We start from the raw sequence: 26,040 nt of genomic DNA, 5'->3' as shown, positions 1-26,040 counted from the left end.
TGAAGTAGAAAAAGGAAATTCAAAAATTTTATTCTTTATAAATGAATAGTCCAGGACCTCCCTGGTGGTGCAACGGGTTAGGATGCAGCGCTGCAAGCTGGCGGCAGCCACTTCAGTGAGAGTTCGATCCCTGGCGGCCCCGGAGGTGACCCACATGGCGCAGCAGACCTCTCCTGTCTCACTCACTGCTCCCCTCAGCAGTGTACTTCCTCGATCTGCCTGGTCTGCTCCCCACTCTGTCTCTGGTGAAGCCTCTCACCGCCTCTGCACCTCTGACCTGTACCTCAGTTCTGCATGTATAAATTAAATCTTTTTAAAAAAAAATGAATAGCACTTTGACGTTTCCTGTTGCTCAATAATAAAATCTTCATTTATATTCCACGAACCTTGTAAATGTCCCCTAATTCAAAAGATGTTGAGGCTGATGATGACTTTTGCTTAAACAACTAATTCTGTTACAGATGGTGCAAGTTAATCTTATTTTGTGATAAAATAGTAAAGACTTTCATAATTGTCCTAAAAGGTGTGTGCTCCAGGACACAGCAGTAGCCACACTCTGGGAAACACAATCCCACTCAGGTGCCCTCCTCTTCCTGGGGTTTCATTTGCATTTTACCTGACAATTCCCATCTTCCTAGCCCTCATTGCTCAGCTGCTCAGCGCTGCATCAATAAGTTACTTCATTTCAAGGAATTCCATAATAAATTCCAAGATGCTAAAAGCCTCCCTGAGAACCAGGCAGCGGTGCAGGAGACACACAGCTGGAGGTGGCCCTGCCCAGGGCTCCCTGATTGTGCACATTCCTGAAGTGTGTGAGGTGACCTTTCAGTCCATTCCCCACCTTGGAGGCCATCTCAGGTAGGACGGCCACCGAACTTCTAGAAGAGAGGAGCCCACATATTTGAGTTTTAATTGTTTTTCTGAATGTACTTCCTCTGCTTCAAAATCATAACTCTAAATGAATAATGGTACCAACAGAACACAAGCTCCAGAATGATAGGATTTGGGCACAAAACATCTGCTTTTAAGAGCTCAATACTGGGAATGCAGTTAGACTTTATATTTGACTGATACTTTTCAAAAGAAATCTGAGAAGCCACCCAATTCTTTCAGTTCAGACCTGTTCAATCCAGGTCCAATTGGCTGAAACCAGTTCAGAAGGCTGAAACCGGCTCAAGCTGGTTCAAACTGGTTCCAGCGAATTAAAACAGGCTCCCACCAGTGCTGACTTAGTCAAAGAAGTGACACAGAAAGCAACTGAAACTGAAAGTGAAACCCACTGACACTGCCCCCAACTGGCTTAAAACTGGTACAACTGTTTCCAAACAGTTCTGACAAGTTCAAACAGAGAGAAGCTGACAGTGATTGAAGCGGGTTCTGACCTCTTCAAAGAACTGAAATCAAAAACAACTCACACTAAAACCATGTGACACTGATTCTAACAGGCTCAAAACTCTAGACCAGACCAAACAGGCTGAAACCAGTTTTGAAACGGCTGAATCTGGTTCAAACAGGTGCGGACCACCTGAAACAGGTTAAGACCAGTTCCAACAGGCTGAAAACAGCTCAAGCTGGTCCAAACCGGATCCCACCAGTTGAAAATGGTTCAGACCTGTTCCTACTAGCTGAGGTGGGTTTAGACCAGTTCCAAGTGCCTGAGGCCAGTTCAGACTGGCTCAAACCAGTTCCTACCAGCTGAAACCAGTTCAGACCTATTCCTGCTAGCTGAGACCGGTCCAGACCAGTTCTGACTGACTGCAACCATTTCAACCAGTTCAAATGGATGGCTAAAACCGGCTCAAGCTGATTCAAACTGGTTCTGACCAGCTGAAACTGGTTCCCACAGGTGCTCACTTCTTTAAAGAAGTGAAACCAAAAATAGGTTAGGAAAGTGATCTCAGGTTGCAATTGATTCTTACAACTTCTGGGAGTTTTTTCCACAATAAACTATAGGTAAATATGTAAATTTACTATAGGTAAATATGCCCATGGAATTCTAACATTTGTGAATTTCACATTTATAACATGAAACTCACCTCTGTTCCATAAGGAATGAGCTCAGATCCTGATCCACAGGAGCACAGCAGCTCTGCTCGACCACCCTGCTGGAGTAGGGACTCAGGGAGTCAGCCTGCTTGACACTCTGCTGGGGTCTGGGGTCACCTCCTGGGCCAGCACGTGTGGGAGCAGATGTCTGCTGGTGCTCCATCTCCAGCACACCAGGGCTCAGCCCGCCATCTTTACTCTCCAGATGCATGCTCTGTGGCCACTCCCCTCACCAGGGTCAGTCCGAAATAAGCCACTGTTGACGAAAAGCAAACAGAGTGTCATTTACACCTTAGGGAATCCATACTGCTGAATGGTACAATAGCAAGACCTCTCATAACATAGTTTATCCAGCAGCCCAGCATTCTAACATTGCACAGCAGACAGTGAATGTTCGTCTCCAAGGATAAGCATCCTAGCCAACTAGGTCACTCTAGCTGTGACCTAAGAGCCTTGTTAGGTGAGTTATGAGTGTACATAACATGCATAACATACTATGCACCTCGCGGGACCGGGCAGCTCGGGGGGTCACTGGCTCCCACACTACAGGCAGGACGAGTCCGTTGTAGAGTGAGCACCGTGAAGCGCCTTCGCACACCCACTGGCCAGGCAAAACAGTTGGAAACGACGAAGACAAAATCTGGAATTAAAACTCCAGAAAACCCAACCAGCCAGCGACAAGTGACCCCCAAGTTCCCCTCTACACACAACCCACTGGTCCAACTGCCCAAACACCCACAATGGAAAGTCTTGAAGTTATTCTTGGCCCTTCCCCCAGGGCCCACTATCTGTCTCTGTCCCACGATCCTCCAGGCACATCCAGCCCAAGCCAAGAGCCTCTTTCCCACACAACCTTCCCAACCCTGAGTCATCACCCAAAGTGCCCCCCAGCCCTGGCCATGCAGCCACCTCTCAGCAGGCACAACTGGTCAGTGGCCTTCTAGAAACACAGCCCTTGGGACCTTCCCGAGGCACAAGAAAATTTACCTGCATTTGCTTTGCACCTGCTTAATAAAACTTTAAGAATCGATGTTCTCACACCTCCCCTCCCCAACACACACACACCTACATGATTAACTACATTTAATATCTGTAAATGAAATCTGCAATGCCAGCAGTTGTGTGCAGTCATCCACAGCTTATCCGGAGCTTTGACCTCTGTGCTTAGGTTTAATCCACATTGGTAACTATGTGGGAATAGCCTTGCCAGGTGCCTTCAGACTCCTAGGTCCCTCAGCAGGATTTCACCTGGCCCATGTGGTCAGCGGAGCTGGGGCTGGGGGCTGGAATGCCCCAGGTTACAGTGGACTGCCTGTCTTCGAGGGGGGGGGGTGCTCCCCAGAACTGCCAACCACCTCTTTCTCTTCCTCTCAATCACGACAAACTGTAGCCTGGTCACACCCCTTAAGTTAGTGCTCCGAGCATCACCCGGGAGCTTTACAAGCAGCCAGCCCCTGAGCAGAGGAGCAGGGGGCACGGCTGGTCAGTAGGTAGGTCGGTCGGTCGTGGACCCTGGCTCAGACGGGATCTGGACACCCAACAAGGGCCAGCCACAGGGACGCCTGAGCTTAACACCCATGTCCTGGGAAAGAGCTGGCAATACGAAGGTGCATTTATTCCACTGTGTGTGGCCAGGGTGAGCAGAAGGGCTGGGGGATTTAAAGGTCTCGCCCTGGCGCATTCCATTCCGCAGAAACGCCTGACCCGCGCTCACGTGGAGAGCAGAGAAGCGGGTCTGCGCCGACGGCGCCCTGCGGCTGCAGCCTCAGCCCTCGGAACCCCCCTTTCCCATCTCCAGGCCCACTCCGCTGTTCCTGAAAACCTGCTCCCCGTGAGCCGCTCCCGGTAAGTCCAGAACAGGCTCGTGGTGGCAATGATGCCGCGCGACCTCGGCAGCGACTGGGTTCACGCCCTTTACCCCGCAACTGCCCTCTCCAAAAGGCAACAGCTGACGCAGGCAGCGCCCCACCTCCTCTCGCCCGACACGCAAAGCTCTTGCTTTTACCTGAAGACTTGATCTTTCTCCAAGTGTGAAGTTGGGGGTCCGAAAGTGGCAGTTCCGAGCGGTGAGTGGAGCGCAATCCCAGCGGGAAGGCGCGCTCTCGGGGCGCAGGGGCGGGAGGGGGGCGGGGTCGCTGTCCGGCCGCCTCCCGTCTGACCACGCCCACCCATGTCACCCCAGGCCCTGCTGCCCTGGGCCAGGCCGACTGAGAGGAGGAGGAAGGGGCTCTCTCACCGCTAGATCTGCAGGAGCGCCTTGGGGAAATGGAGGAAAGGGGTCCGCTGGGAGGCTAGCCCCAGCTCTGTGAGTCGGACCACCTGCTCGAGGTGAGCCCTTGGAGAAGGAGCGAGGGCTTGTAGCAGGTTTATCGGGGACACAAAAACCTGAGTGCGTCGTCTTGTTTTCTCATTGCCTTTTCTCCGGCAGCCTAGCGCTGAGGCCAAGCGTACCTTGTGGAAAGCATATGCTCTCTCATACAACACACACAGGAACCACCAGACAGACACTCATCACAGACACAAACTGCGCACAGACACACAGAGGCACCACAGACACACATGTGACACAGAGACAGACACACAGGCACACAGAAAGGCACACCTACCCTTACATGGACGCACAGCAAGATACACACACACACAGACATACAGACACACCGGCTGGCAGTGGTCTGGCAGCTCAGGAAGCCTTAACCTCCCCTGCAGCACCCACTATTGGAAGGCAGGAAGGCAGGAGCTGTTGGCTCTTCCAGGATGTAGCAGGCAGAACCTCAGAGGGTCTCCTTGGCGGGGAGGAGTCTGTCATGTCTCTGGCAGAACCTTGTCTTCTCAGGGGCCGGGTGCCCTGGTGTTTGGGAGGTACAGGATTTATAGCAAGCACTTTGCAGTGATCATACTGTTCAGAGCTGTCCGGGCAGGGCCAAGGATGCCAGGGCCCACAGATGCTCAGGGAGACCAGTCTCACCGCTCGGCACCACAATCGGAAATTCCCATCATTGGTGTCAACCTGAGCTCTCCGAGTCAGGTCCGGGCTGTGTCTGTAGACTCTGGGTGCAGACCGCAGTGCATGTTAGCTGTGGGTGTGGCTCAAGTGCAGGCGCCCATAGACCTGGCCTCCCTGGGCAGCCGGCTGAGGAGCCTCTGACTACCCCCGAACTCCAGGGCATCACAGAGGCCAGGTTCAAAGAGAAGGACACAGACCTCAGACCTTGAGGGAGGACTAGCAAAAGAACTTGAGAGCAGGGCTCTCCCTGGTGGCACAACGGTTAAAGCACCGCATTATGAAGCTCTCTGAAGCCACTGCAGCACAAGTTCGATCCCCGGCCCGGAGGAGACCCACATGGCGCCACAGACCTCTCCTGACCCACCTGCTGCTCCCCTCAGCAGTGTACTTTGTCAACCTGCCTGTTCTGCTCCCCACTCTGTCTCTGGTGAATCCTCTCACCCTCCGCATCTCTGGCCTATACCCCAGTTCTGTAAGCATAAATAAATAAACCTTAAAAAAAAAAACAAACATGAGAGCCGTGTTCTAATCATCACAGACTGCCCCCTAGATAGGGATGTCATTGACAACGAAGGGGCCATGCAGCAAAAGGAACAATTCTGGACTTGAGTTTTGTACCTTAAGGATATTTTAAAATGTTAGGAGCTGTGGAGCGACAGGGATTTGGATTCATTGCTGCTGGGAATGCAGAAGAGGAGGGCCACATTGGAAGACAGTTTGGCAGTTTCTTACAAAATTAAACATACTCTCACCATACCATTCCAACAAAGCTACTCCTTGGAATTTACCCAAGTGAGATGGAAATGTGCACATAAGAACCTGCATTCTGATGTTTATAGCAACTTCATTCATAATTGCCCAGACTTGGAAGCCCATCAACGCGTCCTCAGTAGATGAGTGGATAAATAAGCGAGGGGGTGTCCAGACTCAAAAAACATGAGTAATAGTCTAAAACAAAACAAAACAAAAAAAAGATGAGTTCTCATTTTAACACAGTAAATTAGTATTACGTTCATTTAATATACTAAGAAGAATGAACTCTCAAACTGTGAAAGACATGGAGCAGCCTTAAATGCATAACACTAAGTGAAAGAACAAACCCCAATAAAGTCTGGTGTTGATGTTAGCATTCACTCTTGTTTTTTTTTTTTAAGATTTACTTATTTATGCATACAAGAGCTGGGGTACAAGCCCAAGTGCAGAGGATGAGAGGATTCACCAGAGATAGAGTAGGAAGCAGAACAGGCAGATCAATGAAGTGCACTGCTGAGGGGAGCAGCAGGGGAGACAGGAGAGGTCTGCTGTGGCCTGTGGATCACCTCCCTGGCCAGGGATTGGACTCGTGCTGTAGTCCTGTGGAGAGCCCCATAGTTCTGAGACTTAACCCCTCTTGCCACCAGGGAGGCCCTCAACTTCAGCCTTTGGATGATGATAATAATTTAATGTAGGTTCAAATGCCCCACTCTGGCAGGGGTGTTGACACTGGAGAGGGCCATGCATGAGTTGGGACTGGGTATCTATGGGAAATCGCCATAGCTTCTGCTCAGTTTTGCTGGGAATTTAAAATTGCTCTAAGTCTCTCTCTCTCTCACTCTCTCTCTCTTTCTTTCTCTCTCTCTCTCTGTCTCTCTCTCTCTCTCTCTCTCTCTGTCTGTCTAACAAATAAACTAGGGAAAATTTGTTGGGCAGAAATTTCTCAAGGGGAAGTCTCCTTTGTGTATGGGGACCTTTGGGAAGTGGCCGGGTGGGGTCCACCTGGCCCTTCCACGGCTCCCCAAGCAGAGGGAGTTCCAAGGCACCTCTAAGCTGCCTACAGACCTGTGAGCTGAGGGGTCAGCACCCAGTGCCCACAAACTTGAGGCACTCCGCTGGGGCCTCGGTGTCGACTGCAGGGTCCCCGGGTCCCACACTGAGACTGGTCATCACTGCTGAGTGACCAGCCCTCAAGGGCTCCTTCCATGTAAGACAACTGAGTGAGAGGTGACCGCAGGAGACTCAGCATCAGGTGCCTCCACACAAAGCTGCGGCAGAGGTCACAGCAGTGCCACTGGGAAGTTGCCCAGGCAGCATGGAGAGGCCATAAATGTGTGTGGGCACCATGATACACAGCGAGAGCCAAGGACCCGGAGGAAGGAGTTCACCGTGTTTGGCCGGAGTCATGTACGGCAGCGCTGATGGCTGGGGGTGGCCCAGTGAGAGGGATGGAGCCCATCCCGCACGCCTCATGGCCCTCATTCCGAGCTGGGGAACCCATCGGAGCCAGAAGCACAGCTCACAGTGAGGGGTTAGCCTTGCTGGACTGTCCACCTGTACTATCCTCCCAGCAGGGAGGGGCCCAGCCGAGCAGGGAAGACAGCCATCCTCGCTGCAGTGCAGAGGTGTGAGCCACTCAGTGTAAGTCCCAGGTCGTGGACCCACCTCCTGGCCTGCAGTGGGGAGGGACGCTCCTCGGGAGGGCCTGTGGTCAGAGGACCGAGGGCTAACACCCAGCTGGATGGGTGACCCTGTGGTGCTGGATTCTGAGATCCTAACCCTTCTCCCCACGTCTCAGGTGCCCAGCTAGATGTCCCAGGAACTGTGGTGATCCCTGAGCAGGGCACTTGGCTATAAATTATCCCCTTACCAATTCCATGGGTGCAGCATTAGGTTTGGTAGTGCTGAAGCTGTCCTGACTGTGAGAATCCGGGAAGGATCACAAGACCCATGTCCCTGAGCAGTGGGAGCCCCACACCCCACACTCAGCGATGCCCTCTCCCCCCTGTGGGGGCCAGACTGATCAGGCTTGAAGAGGTGCCCTTCTGGTGCCAATCATGCATGAACAGACTGGGGTCGCCCCGGGGCCTCAGGGAGCCTGTCTACCTTAGTAACTCAATTCAGAGCAACTGAAAGGGGATTTTATAATGGTTTTGACATTTCAAAAGGAGTGCCCTACCTCAGACCTCTCCCTTATCTTCCATTGCTCCCAAATGAAGTATCCAGGCCAGTTTTGCAGTAAAGCGAGTTCACTCATGCGTGGACTTAGGAAACTCTGGTATTCCCAGATTTCTAGTTAACCCTGAGATCCCCAGCAAATGGCCTCAGAAGCCGGGGGTCACGGTGATGCTGGGGACTATTCTGTGCTGATGAAAATGAACCAGCCCAGGGCCGTTCATTGGAACCTGTCAGCCAGTGCTGGCTGCATCTGCTCTCCCGCTCAAATCCCGGACAGCTTTGTAGGTGCCCTGCCAGACGTGCCCGTGTCCAGCAGCAGCAGTGCCAGCAGCCACTTTTACGGCCCCTCGTCTAGCAGTGAACAGAGGTTGTCGAAGCCTGCATCCAGCCCCCACACTCCCACACTGCTGGAGACCAGGCCCTACTCTTGAAGCTCACTGGGCTCTGAAAGTCAGATAAGCAGGATACAAATTGGCCAGCCACGTGGCCCCAAACAGGTGGTACTGTGGTGGGCAGTGAGAGGCAGGGCAGAGAAACCTGCTTTGAGCCTGCACTGGGGGAAGAAGAGCTTTCAGATAGTATAGAGGAGACCAAGCTGAGAAAATCAGGAACTTAGGGTGAAGTTCTTGTAAATCTAAGCGGAATGCAGCTTTAGAAACATTACACATGTGCTACCTTTTTCATGAGAGTCATCACACCGTCTACTGCCTTAGTAGCATCAATCTGCAATTCAGCACGTAGCTAGAACCTGCCAGCAAAATTAAGGAGACTTCATCAGGATGGCCAGGGAGCCCTGCTGCAGCACGAGTCTGCCTTGGCTGGCTCTGTTGCACAAATTCCCATCTGTCAAAAATCTCTCTCATGCGTTGGGTTGGTCGTCCAGACTGGGTGGTTCTGAGTCCTTGAATGAGACTCCAAGACAGATGGGAACTTTAGGGTAAGAGCTTAAAAAGTAGAACTGAAGATTCTGAAAAAGTGAAGATGACATGTAACGGTCCTATAGGTTGCTTATAGGCAAAAAGTGAATAAACTAATGAAAATCAAAGCGCCATTTGGAGAAGTGGAATAGCTTATGAGAAGGAAACTGACAACCCTCGTGTTCCCGAAATGAAAAATAACAAGCTCAGAACAACTATGTGTTAGGCAATTGTTTCTGAACAGCGAAAGTAGGTGGTGAATGGCTTGGGTGATAGCGGGTTCCCCCTTGAGGGGTCCCAACCACACCTCAGGCCAGCTGACACAAGAGGGATGGAGATTTGTTTTTAATCTTAACGATGATAATAATTTTCATTCAAGCTGAAAAAAGGGCTAACCTGGGTGCTCACCAGTTTAGTCATGGAGAAGTTCCCAGAGAAAAATTTCTCATCTAATGTTAAACAACCTATCCCTGAATATATATATATATATATATATATATATATATGTAAATATAAAAGCCTTCCAACATGAAAAGCATTTTGTCTTCACAAGGGAACACTTCACGTTCTAGTGCACTGGATTTGTGCTCCAATCTTCCTGATTCTGTCCTTCCTTTGCAGATGGGGGGCCACGCACATACCCTGCAACAGGGAGCTCAAATCCTGTCACACCGGAGACTGCCAGGAGCAGACCCAGAGCCCAGGTCAATGGATGGGAGCCTGGAACAGGAGGAGCCGGAAACCCAACTCCTGGCTCACGACTCCAACGCTCCCTGGAAACCTTCTGTCCCTTCGCCTAATAATGACTCAGTTTTTCTAAAACCTAAGCTAGAGTGGAGAACGCTTAACTACTGCTGTAGCAAAGACTAAGTTGATTTTGACTCTAGCACATCCTTCAATACTGGTCTAGCCAGGTAAGAAAGTTCAGCTTACAATTTTGTGGCAGATGTTTTATTTATAGGGGATTAAAATGTAGGCATACACATGACACAGACATTTGTAGATAGTACACTTTCCATGACAGAAGCTATGACACGCTCACAGAAAGTAGCTGCAAAGCTCTCGTGTACCCTTGGCGTGAGGGGGGCTCACAGGGCCTTTCTGTTTGGTTTTGCTTTAAGTCACCTCTGAATGCATTCAAGTAATACTGATCATGTAATGTTCAAAAAGCTTTTAATAAACAAATTCAGAGTAAAATTAATTGAAATATTTATAATATGATTTAATTGTTACACAGTATTTCCAATGTACAATCAAGACAATGCACAACACTTGAAAGGAAGGAGAAGGAGAAAACAAATCTATTGCACCCACAGTAAAAAGGCTTTTTATTCATTTTTGGGACGCTGCAATTCAGTATTTATAGAAACATTTACACACTTTAGTAAACACAGAGGTCCTACATGTAATGCAGCATTACGGGTGAGAAGGCCCTCTTGAAGTTTCAAAAATAAACGTTAGTGTCCACATCAGGCCCCACGTGCAGGACTGGTTTTCCATTCGTTGTTCCACGCAAGGTTCCAATCCCGAGCAGCCAGTCTCTCTGCCCATCCCTGGACATGGAAAGGACACGCCGGACCGCTTGTGCCCACACAGTAGTGCTCTGCCTCCCTGCTTGATCTTGCGCTGTCTCTGATGGCACCGCTCCACCTCAGTGTCCTGTTAAATAATCCTGGGTAGAGTCTGAAGCAAATGAATCCACGTCCTCGTTTTCCGAGTCGTCGCTGCTGTCATCAGCAGCTGGCTCGCCCGTGAGGGCTATGCGAGCATAATCATCTGTGTCTATGGATTTGCAAAAGTGGATGGCATATTTCAGTTTCTCTTCCAGCACCTGCTTACAGGAGTACCTGGGCAACTTCAGCAAAAAGAAGCAGGTGTAGGACTCAGGAAGGAAGTGGTCAGGAGGGCTGTATTTATCCAGCACCTGCCAATGGAGAATATGAAATAATCAGAGACTATGTAAAACTCGAGTCTATATGATTATGCTCTTTAGGCGCTTGGAATCTCTCACAATAACTATCATTTTTTTTTTTTGACGAAGGATAATAAAATACCAAAAAGCATATGATGTAGACAATTTTAAAAATAAAAAGAACTCATTAATTCTAAGGATTTGTATAAAAACAGATCTGTGGTTACTGTGAAGATTATTTTTACAAATCAGTGCTGTGAAGAGGGCCTATATGCCCCTCCTCCGTCTCTCCCCAGGGCGACATGGGTGGAGCCCAGCCAGCCCAGGTCCGCACTCATCTACTTGCCCACGCTCAAACTCTGTAGAGGTTGAACCGTGGGCAAAAAATCAGGAATTACCTGCCCTTTGAGAGAAAAGTGACAGGTCCTCTCAAAGATTCCCCTGAAAGATGCCAACTCCGCAGCTCTGGCCACACACCGTCAGGCCTTGCCCCAGAGAGCACCTGCCCCCATCCTCCTGAGGTTTCGGGAGAGGGGCCCTTCCCCTCCCACTGAGTCTCTAAGGGCGGCCCAGTGCTGTAGTACGGCTATCAGGACACCCCACTTGTCCTGGATCTGTTCACCTGGCAGGTACATAGAGCCTATTTCTGACCAGCAGGATAGAACTAGAACCCCAAAGCAAAATTCCTGTCCCGAAACTGATGGGGTATCTGGGGGTTGCTCTTAGTGAGCGCTATTAGTGCCACCTGATTCCACCACAGAATCAAACACATGCGGCCTATGATGTGGATGTTCAAAATCCAGAACACACTGACACAAGAGTAGTAATTCTGCAGGCGACGAGATAACTTCTAAAGGCAGGCCATGGCACTTGAGCCCGCAGTCATGAAGCATTGATCTAAGACAGAAGCCTGGGTTTTTTACTTTTGTTTCCAGGAAGAAGGAAAAGCCGTCTCATGTGAGACCTGGTCTCCAAACTGCATGGGGTCCCGTGGGAGAGCCGCTCAGCCAGCACCACCCATGTGCAGGGCCTCACCTGGATGACAAAGTCCCTGCCCCGGAAGTCGGCGATGGTCCTGGGCAGCCTCGTCCGGCCCCACACGAAGCGGAGGAAGAGGGAGCGCTCCGTGTTAGAGAAGGATTCCATCACCTCCCAGAACCACTGGATCAGGGGCGCAGAGGGCTCGATGCCTTTGTACGTCGCCACCGACTTGAGAAGATGCAGTGGGATGTCCGGGCTGCCACACACCTGCGGGAGGGCACTGTCAGGCTGAGGGACACTCGGAATCCTCAGCAGAATGCCCGCCTCTGGCTACCCAGGCCGTGCGGGGAGGGCAAGCGGGGCACCGAGGCTGGGGGAAAGGGCTGGGGACAAGGCAGGCGGGGAACGCGTCCAGCTCAATCTACTTGATTTCTCAAGCTCCAGTGGTCCCAGGTTTAAGTGAAGGGTCCACTGAGAGGTTAACTAGCGGCACCACAGGTGTGTGGGCCGCCTCACCACAGGGGGCTCCAGCGTGGCAGGAGGGGCGGGCATACCATGGTCTCCAACTCATATCCGGTGAACAGAGAAAGAAGGGGGACGGGTACCACTCGGGCCATCCCCTCCCGGACGGCAGCCACCTGCTCATCGAATTCGTGGAGTCTGAAAGAAAAAACTGACTTTGTAGTTGTGTCCTGGGAGCAGACACCGAGCCTCACAAAGACGACGGAGCTGGCGCCTCGCACATGTGGTGTCGCGGCTGGGGTGACGAGCACACAAACCAGCGAGAGCTACACACGTCTTATGACACATTTCTCAGTACTTAGTAGACACAGAGGAAGGAGGAATCCGGACTGGACAGGGGAACCAGAGGCCAGGTCTCACGACGCCCACAGTCAGCACTTCAGCAGCAGACGCGTGTGGGGCTGCCATGGCCGGCACAGGGCACCAGGCAGAAATGCGACTCAGGACAACACAGCCAGAGCTGCCTTCACCCAGAGCCCAGCAAAGCCCCGGGCCGGTGCTCCTGGGGGCCCCCAAAGACCACCTGCTGAAATGCAGAGGTTGTGAGGAGTTGAGGCCCTGTGGGAGGTGTCGCCAGCCTGCCAGGCAGCAGCACGACCACCACACACTGGCCGAGGGTCATGCGGGCAGAGACGGCCTGACACGGCTCTGACCCTCTGAGCTCAGAGCAGAGGGATGTGCAGGCCTGTGGCGCCCACCAGGCCCGTCTCCCGAACAGGAGGCTTGCATTCAACTCACAGGAGGCTCAGGCAAGACTCTGGTTTACCTGAAAGGCTCACCCACAATAAACAAACAGCAAAACCAGAGTCAGAGCGCAGTCCATTAGCATTTTCCTGTGCATGACACTTCTGAGGAAATGCCGTTGGCCAACCACCGCTTTCTGATGCTTTTGCTATCGACTGGGTCGAAACACCGCGGTGAGGATCACGCACCTGTAGTTTATCGCCAGCCGGACATACTCGGCGCGGTTGTCCAGGGTGATGTGTGTGTACTTGGAGCTGAGCTGGATGTCCTGGCCGCTGGCACTGGGCACCGTGAAGGGCAGGCTCATGGCCTCAAACTCCTCTGAGGTGGCTTCATTGTCGCGGATGTACATGAGTCCAGGGATAAAATCTTTATCCACCTTTCGAGGGGAGAAGGGAGGCCCCACATTGGGATAGGGTCCAGCACGCAGCCGAGATGCTCAGCCAAGCTGAGCCTCGGTCTGCCTGGGGTGAACAGGGTGGGGGTCTGCGGGAGCGTGACATGATGGCAAGTAACAGAATAAGTGGCAGCGACAAGAAAGTACTTCATCTGACGAGCTGAAGGGAGAGTTCATTGCTCAACAACATCCTTAAAGTGAATAGATGAGAGAGCAACAGCCACTGCCAGAGCCGGCGCCCACTCTCCAGTCAGGACCCTGAGGGCACCGTGGCCACAGGAACAGCGCTGAGAGCGCCTGCCACTTGTGCAAACTGGCCTGGTAGCCGAGACCACCTCTGCTGCAGAAAGAGGGTGTGGCCCCGGCATGGCCCGGGAAGAAGTCCGACTTCAGGACGGGACGTATGGCTTAACAGGCCCAGGGTCCCACACCTGCGCTCTGCGCCAGGCACACCGGTGTCACACTTCCCTCCCTCACGGCAGTTACCTCACTGAGATCTGCGATGGTGAGGTTCATCCCTGCCAGCTGCTTCCACACAGGCTCAGCCAGGTTGAGGCTCAGGGGACTCCCAGTGCGGATGGCAATGCCCAGTAACACACCTGCTCACGCAAGGCACCAGGGACAGAAGAGACTCGGAATCAGGGGTGAAACATCCAGCTCATTCAACACACAGAGATGAGCTCTGCCCCGGGGCGACTCACTCACAGAGACTCGAGGTCTCCTGAAACCCGCTGTCCCGTCTCAAGTTCAACCATTGCTTTTGTTCCAATGGGCAAGTTTCTAGAGTGAGCCGCACAGCTTTATTCCTCTACTGGGGAAGAAGATGGCTGGAGCCTCTCCAGGAAGTCGGACATGGTGCCTGTGGAGGTGCAGGCAGCACCCCAGGGCTTCGCAGGCCCCTACTGAACATGAGGGAGACCTGGCCAACTCCCAGCACCTCCTCAGGTCTAATCCCCAGCTTCAGACACACCGACATTGCAAAAACATGGTATTTCAGATTCTCTGAGCAGCAACGAGCTGCAATGGCTGGACTCTAAACATCCCTGCGGGTGCACACACATGACGCAAACGGCAGGTATCCAGTCACCCCCGGGACAGCAAGCAGACGTTATCCTGGGGGGGGGGGGGGGGCTCGTCACGGCACTGTGCCCGCATAAGCACACCCACCCAGGAAGCGGAACATGTTGGTGTGGACAGGCGCCCTGGCAGCCGGGCTGAATAGGTAGCAGTCGCGGTTGGCTCCCGATTCGTCCCTCCCGTTGGGCGTCACAATCAGAAGGGGGGTGAGTCCGTTCTGCAACTCCTCACAGATCTCAGCTATGGACTCACTGTAGCCGCCACCACAGTCATCCACAGATTCGCCTTGAGGGAAAGGACAGTGGGTCACTCACAGACACCTGCACTGCCCCCCGAGCCTCTACCCGGGCTCACTGCTGGCCCTCGGTGGCCACAGGCCCTTGGCACATGCACACATACGCTCACCCACAAACTTGACTTTCCAGACACGGTGTGGGAGGAGGAGGCTGTCGGGGCTAAAGGAGCTCATCTTGGCACACATCTGCCCGAAGACAGACTTGGTCCCATCAGGGCCTGCAAGGCCACCTTTACTCCTGGATCGTTTGACCTAGAGAGAGAAAGAAAGAACATATTAGAAGCTGCCACAGAACAAGACTGCTTCTGAATTTTTAGAAATGAGCATGCAATAAATGTGTGGTAAACTAAAAAGCTTACTATGTGCAGTGATCCTATTATAAAACTAAATGAAATAAAACAAAGGAAAGCCCTCCAGGCCATGACCTACAGGTATCCTTAAAACACCTTCCCCACAGTAAGTAAGAAGAGCGACTCCCCCAGGGGAGGCCGATTCCCTCAACACCCACGGCCACAGGACCTGGTGAGGGCGCCGAGCCTGCCTTCCCGGGGCAGAGCTGACATCTGTGCTCGAATGCTTTACAGAAGGTGCCCTCCGCCCTTTGCGCTCTGTATTTAATAACAACAACAAAAACAAGAGGCAAACAACCCACTGCCATTCCTATCTTTTGGAAGTTCTAGCTTAAGGTGGAAGGTCAAAACCCTGAAGTAGGGCTGGGGGTGGGCAGGAGCAGCCAGCCCTTCAAAAACCGATGGGCCTGGCACTGGCGGTTGTTTATCTACTTTTTCAAAAGCCCACCAAAAATTTGTGCACCCTCTTCCCAGCCTGTTCTTCCACACGTAAATCAACCATTTTCTCAACACAAAGCACAGGCTGAAAGGAAAGATGAGGAGGGAAAGGTGCCTGGCAACGAGACCGAAAACCGACACAAGAGAAAGAAACGGTGCGATGAATGTGGGTTCAGGCCGTCGGGGCTCACTGAGGCCCAGGGTCCCCTGACTGCAACACGCACATCAGGTTGCTGCCGCCATGTGGCAACTGTGGGGTGCAGGGCCTACGGCCCAGGAACAGCCAGCCGCCTGTAGTAAATGAGCTCCAGCCACCAGCTTTCCTCATCTACACATTTAGTACTTAGGACCTAATAATGCAGAGCAAGCCAAACTCCTCCAAGGTGGGGAAATAAAAGCTTTTTATGAGCCTCATTAAACAGCTCATTTGTGAAGGGGGCTGACTGGCCCACAGCTCCGCTCAGCACTAAGCTCTCCTACGTCAGTGGATGGACCACTTCCATCAGCGTGGTCACATGCATTCTCCAACAAACGACAAGAGTTTGAAGTCTTCACTCAAAATGCCCCCAAGTACAATTCTGGAAAAATTCCTAGGCATGTAACCAACATCAGGGTAAAAATCATGTGCTAATACAAAGGTACAAGAACAAAGAATTTGTTCTTCATAGCTTTCTGCTTCCGTTCCAAGAGACGGGGTCAATTTCATTTGCAAGATAAATGTCAAGGGCTGCCCAGTATCATCACCAGGCCAGAGTTCCCCGTGTCTTTAATTAACATACTTAAGCTGTGAGCTTGCACGCCTCCGACAGTGCACACACACAGAGACGGTCCGCCCCGCGCTTCTGCTACCACTGAGAGAACGAGTGAGTCTCACCTCTAAACTGGGGCTGGAGCTACAGAGCAGAGGGAGATGGAGCGGGCAGAAAGGCCTGTGCACCTGAGACCTGACTCAGCCCAGGGGACTGCTGACGGCCCACCCACGGCCCCCCCAGACAGGGCTGTGCCGAGAGGCCCCGCTGTCACCCCAGGGCAGTCCCGGCCCCAGCTGAGGACTCTGGCAGAGAAAGCGCAACACAGGGTGGCTGGTAAACACAAACAGCGCGGGACTGCGGTGTGGCCTGAGCGCTGCTCACCGCGATAAAGGGAAGAGAGCCGGCCAGTCTGGGTTCTAACTAAAACACCCGCAGCCCCCAAGTGTCAGCAGTAGCCATGGAATGTAGTGGAAACGTGGGTTTGTTTTCCTTTTCCTTTTTTTCTTTTTTACTTCTGGGCTGTCTGCAACAAGTCTGACTTCTCTTATAGAGAAAATTACACTCATTCCTGCCTGAACACCTCAGCACCACGGGACACGCCCCCAGGCGACGCAGGAGAGGCCAGCCCAGAGCCCTCCCCAGCTCGGGGACGAGGCTGCGTCCTGGGGACAGCACCTCCGCACACGGAGAATGCTCCCCACGTTACCTGGATCCGGTTCAGCTCCACCACAGGCCCATGCTGGCGATCTCGCACCATGGTTGCTTGCACCACCTTGCGGAAAGCTGCCTCCTGAAACATGACAGACAGGTAAAACTCAGACTCTAACACGGTGTTACTCCAGGGCAAATCACGTCATAGATTTTGTTTAACATCTGTTCCTAGAAGTCAAATTTTCTTACAAATAGATAACTGCTTACTCCTTCAGGCTGCATACTCTTTCAAGTGCCAGGCTGAAGGGGAGCTGCCTCAGAGAGCACAGCTGGCAGGAGGCAGAAGGCGCTGGCACTCCGGGACCTGTGGAGTCCTGCACTGACTCAAGTCTCAAGTCAGGCTCTGAGACCCACAGGGAAACCAAAGCTTCCTTCCCTGCCAAGCTCAAGCCCACATGAGGTCTCACACACTAGGCCCAACACAACAGGTCTCACACATTAGGCCTCAATGTTGCTGCCCTGGCATAGATACTAAGAGCACAGCAACAAAGCTGCGGAGAGAGCGAGTGGGGGAGACCTGGCTGAGAGGAAGCTGGTGTGCCTAAGCAGAGATGGCAGGGAAAAGGTGTGGGCGCATGCTCGCCAGGCACACCCAACACGCATGGGCACAGGGAGCAGCCATTCAGACAGAGGGAGGGAGATTCAAGAGACAGTCCGAGGCATCGTCAGAGGGACTCCCAGGACCCTGCCGTGGACAAGACACGCTCTCCCAGCAAGGGAGCACTGGGGCACAGGCACCCACAGCAGGGCCTGGACACCCCCCCACCCCACCCCACAGGCAGGGCGGGCAAGGGCCCAGGGAGCCCAAAGACGCAGTCCCAGAAGTAGAGGGGAGGAAGTGAGGGCATCGCCAGGCACCGTACCGTGGAGGGCAACCATTGCCTCTCCCCGCACAACGCCCACCCGCCAGCTCTGCCCCACCTGCCTCTGACTTCCCACTGCTAGGCCCAGAGATGGCCGCTTCGGTCTCCTCCACCTCCGCTGGCTCCTGCCGGCTTGGGCCTCTGGGCTCATTCAGATGCCCTCATTAATGATTATTCAGAGCCTTGTGAATTACCCTACAGTTAGGATTCTCTACAAATCCTAGCACAGAACTGCAATCCAGCCATTTATAACTTCAGGCACTTTCTTTCTGGATGTCTGGATCCCAGTCCTAACTCGCACAGCCACCAAGCCCCACTTCCTAACCTTTCTAGCAGGGCTGATCCCTTCCTGCTGATGAGGGGAACTGCTCTTTTCCTCTCATTCATGCGGCCGAGGACGCCCTCTGCATCCGTGGGGCTCCCTCCCTCCACTGTCTGCAGGACACTGGGTCTGGATGAGACATGTCCTGTCTCTCGCTCTGCTTGCTTCCTACAGTGAAGGTTTTCTCCCCTTCTCTGCCAATTACCACCTCCACTTTCTGGGACAATGTAAATGTTAAAGTAATCAAGTGTGATCATTTTTACTATTGAAAATTCACTGAAGTGATGTTTCATATCAATTTTACATGCCCACCGTTCTTTCCTGCTTCCCACCATAGAGAGAGGATCTTATTAATAGTCCTATCACTATCCCCGCCCCTCCACATTAAAAAAAAAATCATGTGCAGTTTCCCTCAAATGGAAACAAAGTCAATCCTAAAACATACAGCCTGTCTGGACAGGACTCCAAGAACAGATCATGTGCTTTGGTAACAAAGTCACAGAATCACACTCTCAGGTTAGGAGTCCCCAATCCAGCCTTCTTTTCCAACCCTAACAGTCCCCTAGAATTCTAGAATATCCTGTCAAGCCGTTTACAACATAATGTGTTCCAGTAAAAGGAAGCCTGTACTCCTGAACTAGGCATTCTGTTCTAAAAAGCTCAAATTATTACAAATGTTAAGGGTCCTCATTCATGATTTTCACAGCCTGTTCAATTATCCTTCCTGTAAGAAACGCTACATATCCCAGAACTGCGATCTAGGTCACAGGTACCTTCCAGCACTCTCTGCTGGACATCACTGGGGAAGAAACGGTCAGCGTTTTTCTTGGCTGCTACAGCTGGTGGGCATTTGCCCTGGAGCCCCCAGGCCAGGCAAGCAAAGAGCATTGCAAGGATAGAGGCTTAGTTTGTGAATCCCCCACCCTTTGAGGAAGCGGGAGGCAGAGGTTACCAGGGAAATGCAACAGGAGAGGCAAAGGAAAGTTTTGTCTGATTTTCGGTGATTCGTTCAAAGCACCCAATGTAGACTATGGCACACAGTAGGCCCAGTGAGCATCTGCTGAGTGAGTCACAGTCTCTCCACGCCCACTGAGGCACACTGGAAATGCCAAGCTGCCTACAGCAAGGACTGCCGCAGAGTACCTTTCCCTGGGATATCAGAATTCCTCGCAGGGTATCAAACCCCACGGAAGGCCCAAGCCCAGTCTCATCGAGAGAACCCTCCAAGTCGAACATGGGGATGCAAGGGCAGAAGAGCTCGGAGATGTGATGCAGCAGCAGCAGCCGGTTCCGCAGCGCTATGATGGGGATTTCCTGCAAGTGATTGTACTCCATGGGCACCTGAAACAAGGAGAGCGACGTCAACTGAGGGGTCAAAGGCCCACATAAGCCAGGGTTGGTAGCTGGAGCTTGAAAATACATTCTTTGAAATATATTCTTCTTAAACAGAAGCATTATGACTTCCAACTTTGGTCTGAACGGTTTCACCACTTGAGCCAAATACTGACCTGTGCAGGGAGCTTCCCTGCGCTGGCAGGCTTGCTGGTAGACCACGCCAGGGTGTGTGCCGAGCCGCAGGCCACGCGGTTGACCTTCTTACCCTGGAGGGCAGCTACCAGCCGAGGCCTCTGGATGGCATTTGTTGTTCCATCACCCAGTTGTCCTTCATCGTTGTCACCCCATGTGTAAACTTCACCTAAGGGAAGTGAATTTAGAAGGACTCACACCAGGGCCAGTGAAAACACCACCCGTCTCCCTACAATCACCACTGGGCATCAGCACTCAACTGCCTGAGGGTCAATCTCACGCCTGACCTGCACTGCTCAATCAGCGCATTCAGAGGCAGCACCTCCCTGATTCCTGGCAGTCGGGGCAAGGCCAACAAGCCTTTCCAAGTGCTACAGGAGACTGTCTAATTTAAAAAACCCAACAGTGTTGGTTCAGAGGACTAAGCATGTACCTTCACAGTTCTTAACCAGAATAAACTTTAAAACAGGTGGCCATATCCTCACCAACCCAAAATGATTCTATATGAAAGAAAAGATGGAAGAGAAAAAGTCAATTTTTAGCTAAACAAAACCCATGTTTTTAAAGGAACATGAAGTTCTTCCTATATTCATATGCTGAATACAAGTCACCAGTGAAGAAATGAAAAATCATTCCTCGTGAATGGACCCTAACCCTAAAGTGACACCATAAACATTTTCTAAGGGTAAGGCCACTCAGTGCCTGGATCAGAAATGAGGCTTTCTGGACTGTTACTGGCCTCACCAAAGCCACACACTCTTCAGGGTGTCACACAGACACAGCTCAGCTCTGCAGAGTGAAGGCCCAGAACCGAGGGCACTGTGCATGCGCCCGCCCCTTGGCGCCCTTGACAGCTAAGCCCGGAAGCCCCTGGGTGCTGTGAGAGCAAGAGTAAGGAGAGACTCCTCTGCAGAGGGGCATCCAGGTTCAGGGGAGCGCAGTCCTGAGGGGCCAGGGCTTCCACAGGGTGCTAAGATGTGAGCAGCTTAGCCCACAAGGGAAGGCTGTACACCCAGGCAGGCGTGAAGGCAGCCAGGCTGGGCAGTCACAGCCCCAGTGGGGTGAGAAACCATGCAGGGAAGAGGCAGAAGCAACGATGAGTCTGGCCACATGTGAGAAGTACTGGGATCACCAGACTAGGAACAAGTTCTAGAGAGAGGAACTGCAAGGGTGGAAAGAAGAAAACTGAAATGAAGCCTTTGGTACAAAACTGGACACAGGTTTCCCAACACACATGCAGAGATACAGAAAGAAACACAGAATAAGACTGCGTATTACTTGCACACATATCCCCCCTAGTTCCACCCTCCGGGAGGCGCAGGAGGAACAACAGCCGGAGCAGTGAGCCCACGGGAGGTGCTGTCTCCTGAGCCCCACGCTCCTCTGGAGACAGTAGGCTCCAGAAAGGCCCTAGGCTTGGGGCAGGAAGAGTCAAGAGGGGGACGGAGTGTGTCAGAAAGCAAGGAAGGATCAGGGAGTGATGGGACTTCCTGGGAGTTGAAGCTAGCCAAACAGGACAAACTCTGGAGAGGTTTCATATCACTCAGGGACTGAGCAGGAAGTCAGGAGCCCACACAGCTGACACAAATAAATTCAGTATTTGGTGAGAATGAAATAGTTGCTGAGAAACAGGAACACCAGACAGATGCCAAGTGAAGGCTTGAGACTGGTGTGCATCGGGGTGGGCAAGGTGGGAACAGTCTCAGGGGAGTGAATACTTAATCCACAGAAGCTGACGCTCTCCCTGGTCAAGCATGTCAGAACAGAGTGGACTGTCAGATAACCTGGTGTGCAAGAACTGCCTGGTATACGTGTGTGGGAAATGTCCTCCCCTCCAGGCGGGAGCAGCACTCAGATGTCATCTCCAGTCCTGCAGGACGGAGCTCAGCTCGGCCTCACTGGGCTGTGGGCAAAGTGTCCAACGTGCCTCAACAAAGCCCTCGCCCCCGCTATTCCAGCTGCTGGCAGAATTCAGTTCTCAGCAGGACTCACCTGCTCTGTCCTCGCCGACTGTTAGCTGACAGTCACCCCCAGCTTCCAGAGGCCACCCACATTCTCTGCTTCCTTGCCTCCATCACCAAAGCCAGCAATGGTAGGTGAGACCCTCACACTTGAAAAATTTCACCTGCCTCTTCTGTCACCTCTCTGGCTCACCTGCCCGCTCTTCTGCTTTGAGTGGTCTGTGTGATTATACTAATCCACTAAGTGATCAGGAATCATTTCCAGACTTTCCAAAGTTAGTGGATTAACAACTTTAACCATTTCCGAAGTTAGTGGATTAACAAGTCCCCTTTTTGCCACCGTGTTGGGGCCCCAGGGACTATCCACAGGTGTGCTGATTCACAAGAACTCCCAGGGCCAGTGCGTCCTGCACTCAGAGCTATGGCTGTGGCAGCATCAGCAAAGGGAAAAGAAAGCAGGTGCAAAATTCCAGAGGCCCTTCCCAGAGGCGCTCCGCGGAACACATTTAACTCCCTCAGAGAGTAGGGACCGTGTGTGAAGTGCTACCTACCGGGGCACACTAAGCGCCCGTTTTTTTCACTGGGGCAGGTCTGGTAGCCACCTCCACCTGGCCTATACCCACACTCCAGAACCCAGAAAGGTTTTAGCAGACCCACGCCATGTAACATCACAGTGAGGCCTCTAGTGGTGGGCTAGAGGCCCGGATGGTGGAGCCCTCTGGACATCCCAGTTTCCAGGCCGGCACTCTGTGCACTTCTGCAGCCATGAAATGCAACCCACGCACAAGGCCCAGGTGACGGGGTGGGCAGAGGCGCCTTACACACAACACCTGCTTGCACTGATGCATTCTGGGATCCCTGCCCGCCCCTCGCGGCCCCGCAGACCTCGGCGGTGAAAGCCCCCGTGCCGCCAGCGTCAGGCCTCGCACCTACCATCCTCAGTGCAGCACACGCAGTGCAGGGAGCCAGTGGCGATGGCGATGACTTTCTTCCCCTGGAGCCCTTGGACCTGCCGAGGTCTTCTGACATGATCGTCGGACCCATGGCCCAGCCTGTGGTAGTCGCCTTTGCCCCTGCATGCGAGGCAACATGGAACTTGGCAGTGCAAAGATGGCTCCAAGCCACCCTGCCCCACCCTCACGGCACGAGCACCATGTGAGCATACAACCCACAGCCCACCACCACACAAGTTCACCACACAGTTAACACAGCTTCAAATCAGTGATCTGGTTGTGGAGAAGTAGGCAAACAGGCTCTCACATACCAGGTATAAACAGTGCCAGACTTGGTCAGAGCAACAGAAAACTGGGATCCACATTCCACTTTAACCACCCCGAGGCCTGTGAGAGAGTCGATCTGGAGGGAAAAGGCTCAGTTAGTCTGGACTCATCAAGGATTCGCTGATTGCTGCAACCAAAGAAACCAATCCCACTAATAAAGAACCCTGGGAACCCTGACCCACGTGGACCAGACAGCGCAACTCAAATGCCACTCAGGGCTGTCAGGAGGAAAGTGCAGGCGAAGGCAGCCAGGAAGCCACGCGCCACCCCGGCGCCTGAGCTCCAGAGACCCAGCCCTCGGGCTCCGCGACTGCCAGAAGCGGCTCCCCCAGTCACACTTACCTTCATGGGCACTTTGCAGCCGTCACTGCCCCCTCTGCCCAGCTTGCCGTAGTCCCCGTCTCCCCAGGACCAGACGGTGTCATCGTCAGTGAGGCAGAGGGTCTGCGCATCTCCACTGCCACAAGCCACATCGATGACGCGGTGGCCCTGCAGCGCCTCCACCTGCAGGGAGAGGTCCAGGGTCACTGGCAGCACAGAAAGGGGCTGACCAGAGTAGGTCTGAGGAGACTTCAAGTCCTTTCTGTGCCTGGGTGCCTGTTTCAGACCTCTACAAAGGACAGGGAATTTTCATAATCCCCAAAGACAAAACAGAAAATACTTTTCCATCTATTTGAATTATAGTGCCCCCTACCCCCCACTGTCACCCTTGGTTTTACTGACCCTCAGTCAACCACACTCCCAAAGTATTAACTACAGCAAGGTGCTGAGGAGACGCCATTCACACGCCTTCACTGCCGCTCGTAGTCCTAACTGTCCTCTCATTGTTAGCTGTTGTCATTAAAGCTCTACTTGCCTAACGTGAACTAGCATTCAGCACAGGAAGTCTGCACAGGATAACAGCATGTATGGCTCCTGTCAGGCTCAGTCCTACCCAAGGTTCCAGGCATCCACTGAGGGGCTCGGAGGCTCTCCCCCACAGGTAAGGAGGGGTGATGGTGCACACACCTGCAGGAGGCAGGTGTCAGCGTGCACAGTAAGCCCATTGGGAGAGCGGCCATTCACACCACTGCCTCATCCCCAACACTACAGGCCCTTCTAGAAACCAAGAAACTTTAAAAAGATGTTGTGTGATAGTTACGAACAATTAAAAGATTATTTCAAATACTGTCCTGTTCAAATGACCCATGGGATAAGTGCCAGTGGATTTTATTTCCACCATGAGGCGATGACAGGAAATACTTCTGGCTTGTAAAATGATGCCAGTGGCAAGCTGCCCCCACTCTCCCCGGGGTAGGAAGCCTCACCAGGCACAGCACCTTCCCGGGGCCTTCTCACCAGCTTTGGCTTTAACTGGTCCTCACTGTCGCTATGCCCCAGTCGGCCATACCGGCCCTTGCCCCAGGTGTAGAGGTCCCCAGCTGCGGTGACGCAGGCACTGTGGGCCCCGCCAGCAGCAACATCCACCACCTCGATTCCTCTCAAAGACTCGATGACCCGAGGGCGGTCGCACGGACTGCAAAAGAGGTGATGAAATGTAAGTAAAATACAGTTGTTTTCCCTAATTTATTTCATCATCATCATTATTATTATTTTTAAAGATTTACTTATTTATTCATATAGAACTGGGGTATAGGCCAGAGATGCAGAGGGTGAGAGGATTCACCAGAGACAGAGCGGGGAGCAGAACAGGCAGATCAGCGAAGTACACTGCTGAGGGGAGCAGCGGGCGGGTCAGGAGAGGTCTGCCGCGCCATGTGGATCTCCTCCGGGGAAGGCAGAAATCGAACTCATGCGGAAGTGGCTCAAACTTTTCAGTGCTGTGCTTTAACCCGCTGCGCCACCAGGGAGGGCCCTCATTATTATTTTTTATGGCAACAACATTGGATTACAACACTGTCTGTGATTTAAGGGAATAGGCTCACACCTCCCAGGTGTATGTCACTGTCATAGTTTTTTTCTTAAATACTTTTAAAGTATTCAATACTAGACTCTGGGTTTGCTCCTGACTTGTTCAATTCATGACTCTCAATCTATAGTCTTTTGAATCAACTGCTAAATCAATCTATAAGAGTCATTCACACCTGAACTCAAGATTTCCTAACTTCTTACCCAGCTCGCTTTCTACACACTGCCCTACTGCCACGGAGTGGCCGTCCAGTCTATATCAGGGCTCAAAGACACTGCCCACCTGTGGACAAGTCTGGCGCAAGGCCTGTTTATCAAAGGCTAGTGAGCTGAGAACAGTTTTTCACATTTTCAAAGAGTTGTTTAAAAAAAAAAAGGCAGCCTAATCCTTACCACCATCTGGTCAGCTGTCTGACTTGCTATAAATCAGCACATCATTTAAGGGGTTTTACTGTATGAATGTCAACTTACTATTGAGTGTAGGGAGCTCTTTATAACAATTTTGGATATAAGACTTCAGTGAAACATATGACTGTAAATATGCTTTCCCTGTCTGTAACATCTGTCAATCTCTTAGTAAGTGTCTTTCAAAGAAGTTCACATATTTTGAAGTCCAAATTATCATGTTTTTCTTTAATGGATCATGTTTTAGGAGTTCTACCTAAAAATTTACACATGACCTTAGGTTACAAAGGTTCCCTCTCACGCTTTCTCCTAGAAGCTTTCAGTCTTAGGTTTTATTTTATGACTATGAATTTTGAGTTAATTTTAGATATGGTCCTAGACAAAAATTTAAGTTCACTGCTTCCATACCATGACCCACCTGTTGAAAACCATTTGTTAGAAAGACAACCTTTTCTCCAATAAACAGTCTGTATATTTTCCTAAGTTGTACATATTGGAAATTGCTTCCCATCTGGAAGCTTTCCACAGGCAGGCAGGTGGAGCAATCTTTGGAACATACCTGGTTTGTCTTCTAGTTCTCAGGGATACTACATGCTTACCGCGCACGTTCTTGGTGCCACCGTGCCATACACATAGTCTACAGTTTTTTCAGGTAGGAATGTTCCAGTTACTGTAACTTGGAGGGAGTTCTCACTGA

At 52.0% G+C, this 26,040-nt stretch overlaps 2 protein-coding genes across 4 annotated transcripts in view; both read right to left on the bottom strand.

Moving 5' to 3' along the window:
* OCA2 (oculocutaneous albinism II) overlaps positions 1–2,087 on the bottom strand; it is a 133,579-nt gene extending 131,492 nt beyond the window's left edge. Inside the window, exon 1 of the mRNA XM_004692949.2 lies at positions 2,037–2,087. Within this exon, the coding sequence (XP_004693006.2) occupies positions 2,037–2,047 (11 nt within the window). The 5' untranslated portion in view covers positions 2,048–2,087. The remainder of the gene's footprint in view (positions 1–2,036) is intronic.
* Positions 2,088–9,833: 7,746 nt separating this feature from the next.
* Positions 9,834–26,040, bottom strand: part of LOC101631156 (E3 ubiquitin-protein ligase HERC2) — a 120,058-nt gene continuing 103,851 nt past the window's right edge. For all 3 annotated transcript variants that reach the window (XM_004693063.2, XM_012732714.1, XM_012732713.1), the window contains exons 80-93: positions 24,369–24,546; positions 23,373–23,534; positions 23,015–23,106; positions 22,684–22,823; positions 19,771–19,958; positions 19,406–19,603; positions 17,073–17,156; positions 14,937–15,078; positions 14,622–14,816; positions 13,941–14,053; positions 13,246–13,436; positions 12,346–12,451; positions 11,846–12,058; positions 9,834–10,822 (exon numbers count right to left, since the gene is read on the bottom strand). In XM_004693063.2, the coding sequence (XP_004693120.1) occupies positions 10,550–10,822; positions 11,846–12,058; positions 12,346–12,451; positions 13,246–13,436; positions 13,941–14,053; positions 14,622–14,816; positions 14,937–15,078; positions 17,073–17,156; positions 19,406–19,603; positions 19,771–19,958; positions 22,684–22,823; positions 23,015–23,106; positions 23,373–23,534; positions 24,369–24,546 (2,275 nt within the window). In that variant the 3' untranslated portion in view covers positions 9,834–10,549. The remainder of the gene's footprint in view (positions 10,823–11,845; positions 12,059–12,345; positions 12,452–13,245; positions 13,437–13,940; positions 14,054–14,621; positions 14,817–14,936; positions 15,079–17,072; positions 17,157–19,405; positions 19,604–19,770; positions 19,959–22,683; positions 22,824–23,014; positions 23,107–23,372; positions 23,535–24,368; positions 24,547–26,040) is intronic.

The sequence above is a fragment of the Condylura cristata genome, unplaced genomic scaffold (assembly GCF_000260355.1).
Source record: "Condylura cristata isolate star-nosed mole 26May11 unplaced genomic scaffold, ConCri1.0 scaffold00035, whole genome shotgun sequence".
Lineage (NCBI taxonomy): Eukaryota > Metazoa > Chordata > Mammalia > Eulipotyphla > Talpidae > Condylura > Condylura cristata.
Note: the sequence above shows the minus strand (reverse complement) of the source record. Positions and strands in the feature narration are given on the sequence as shown.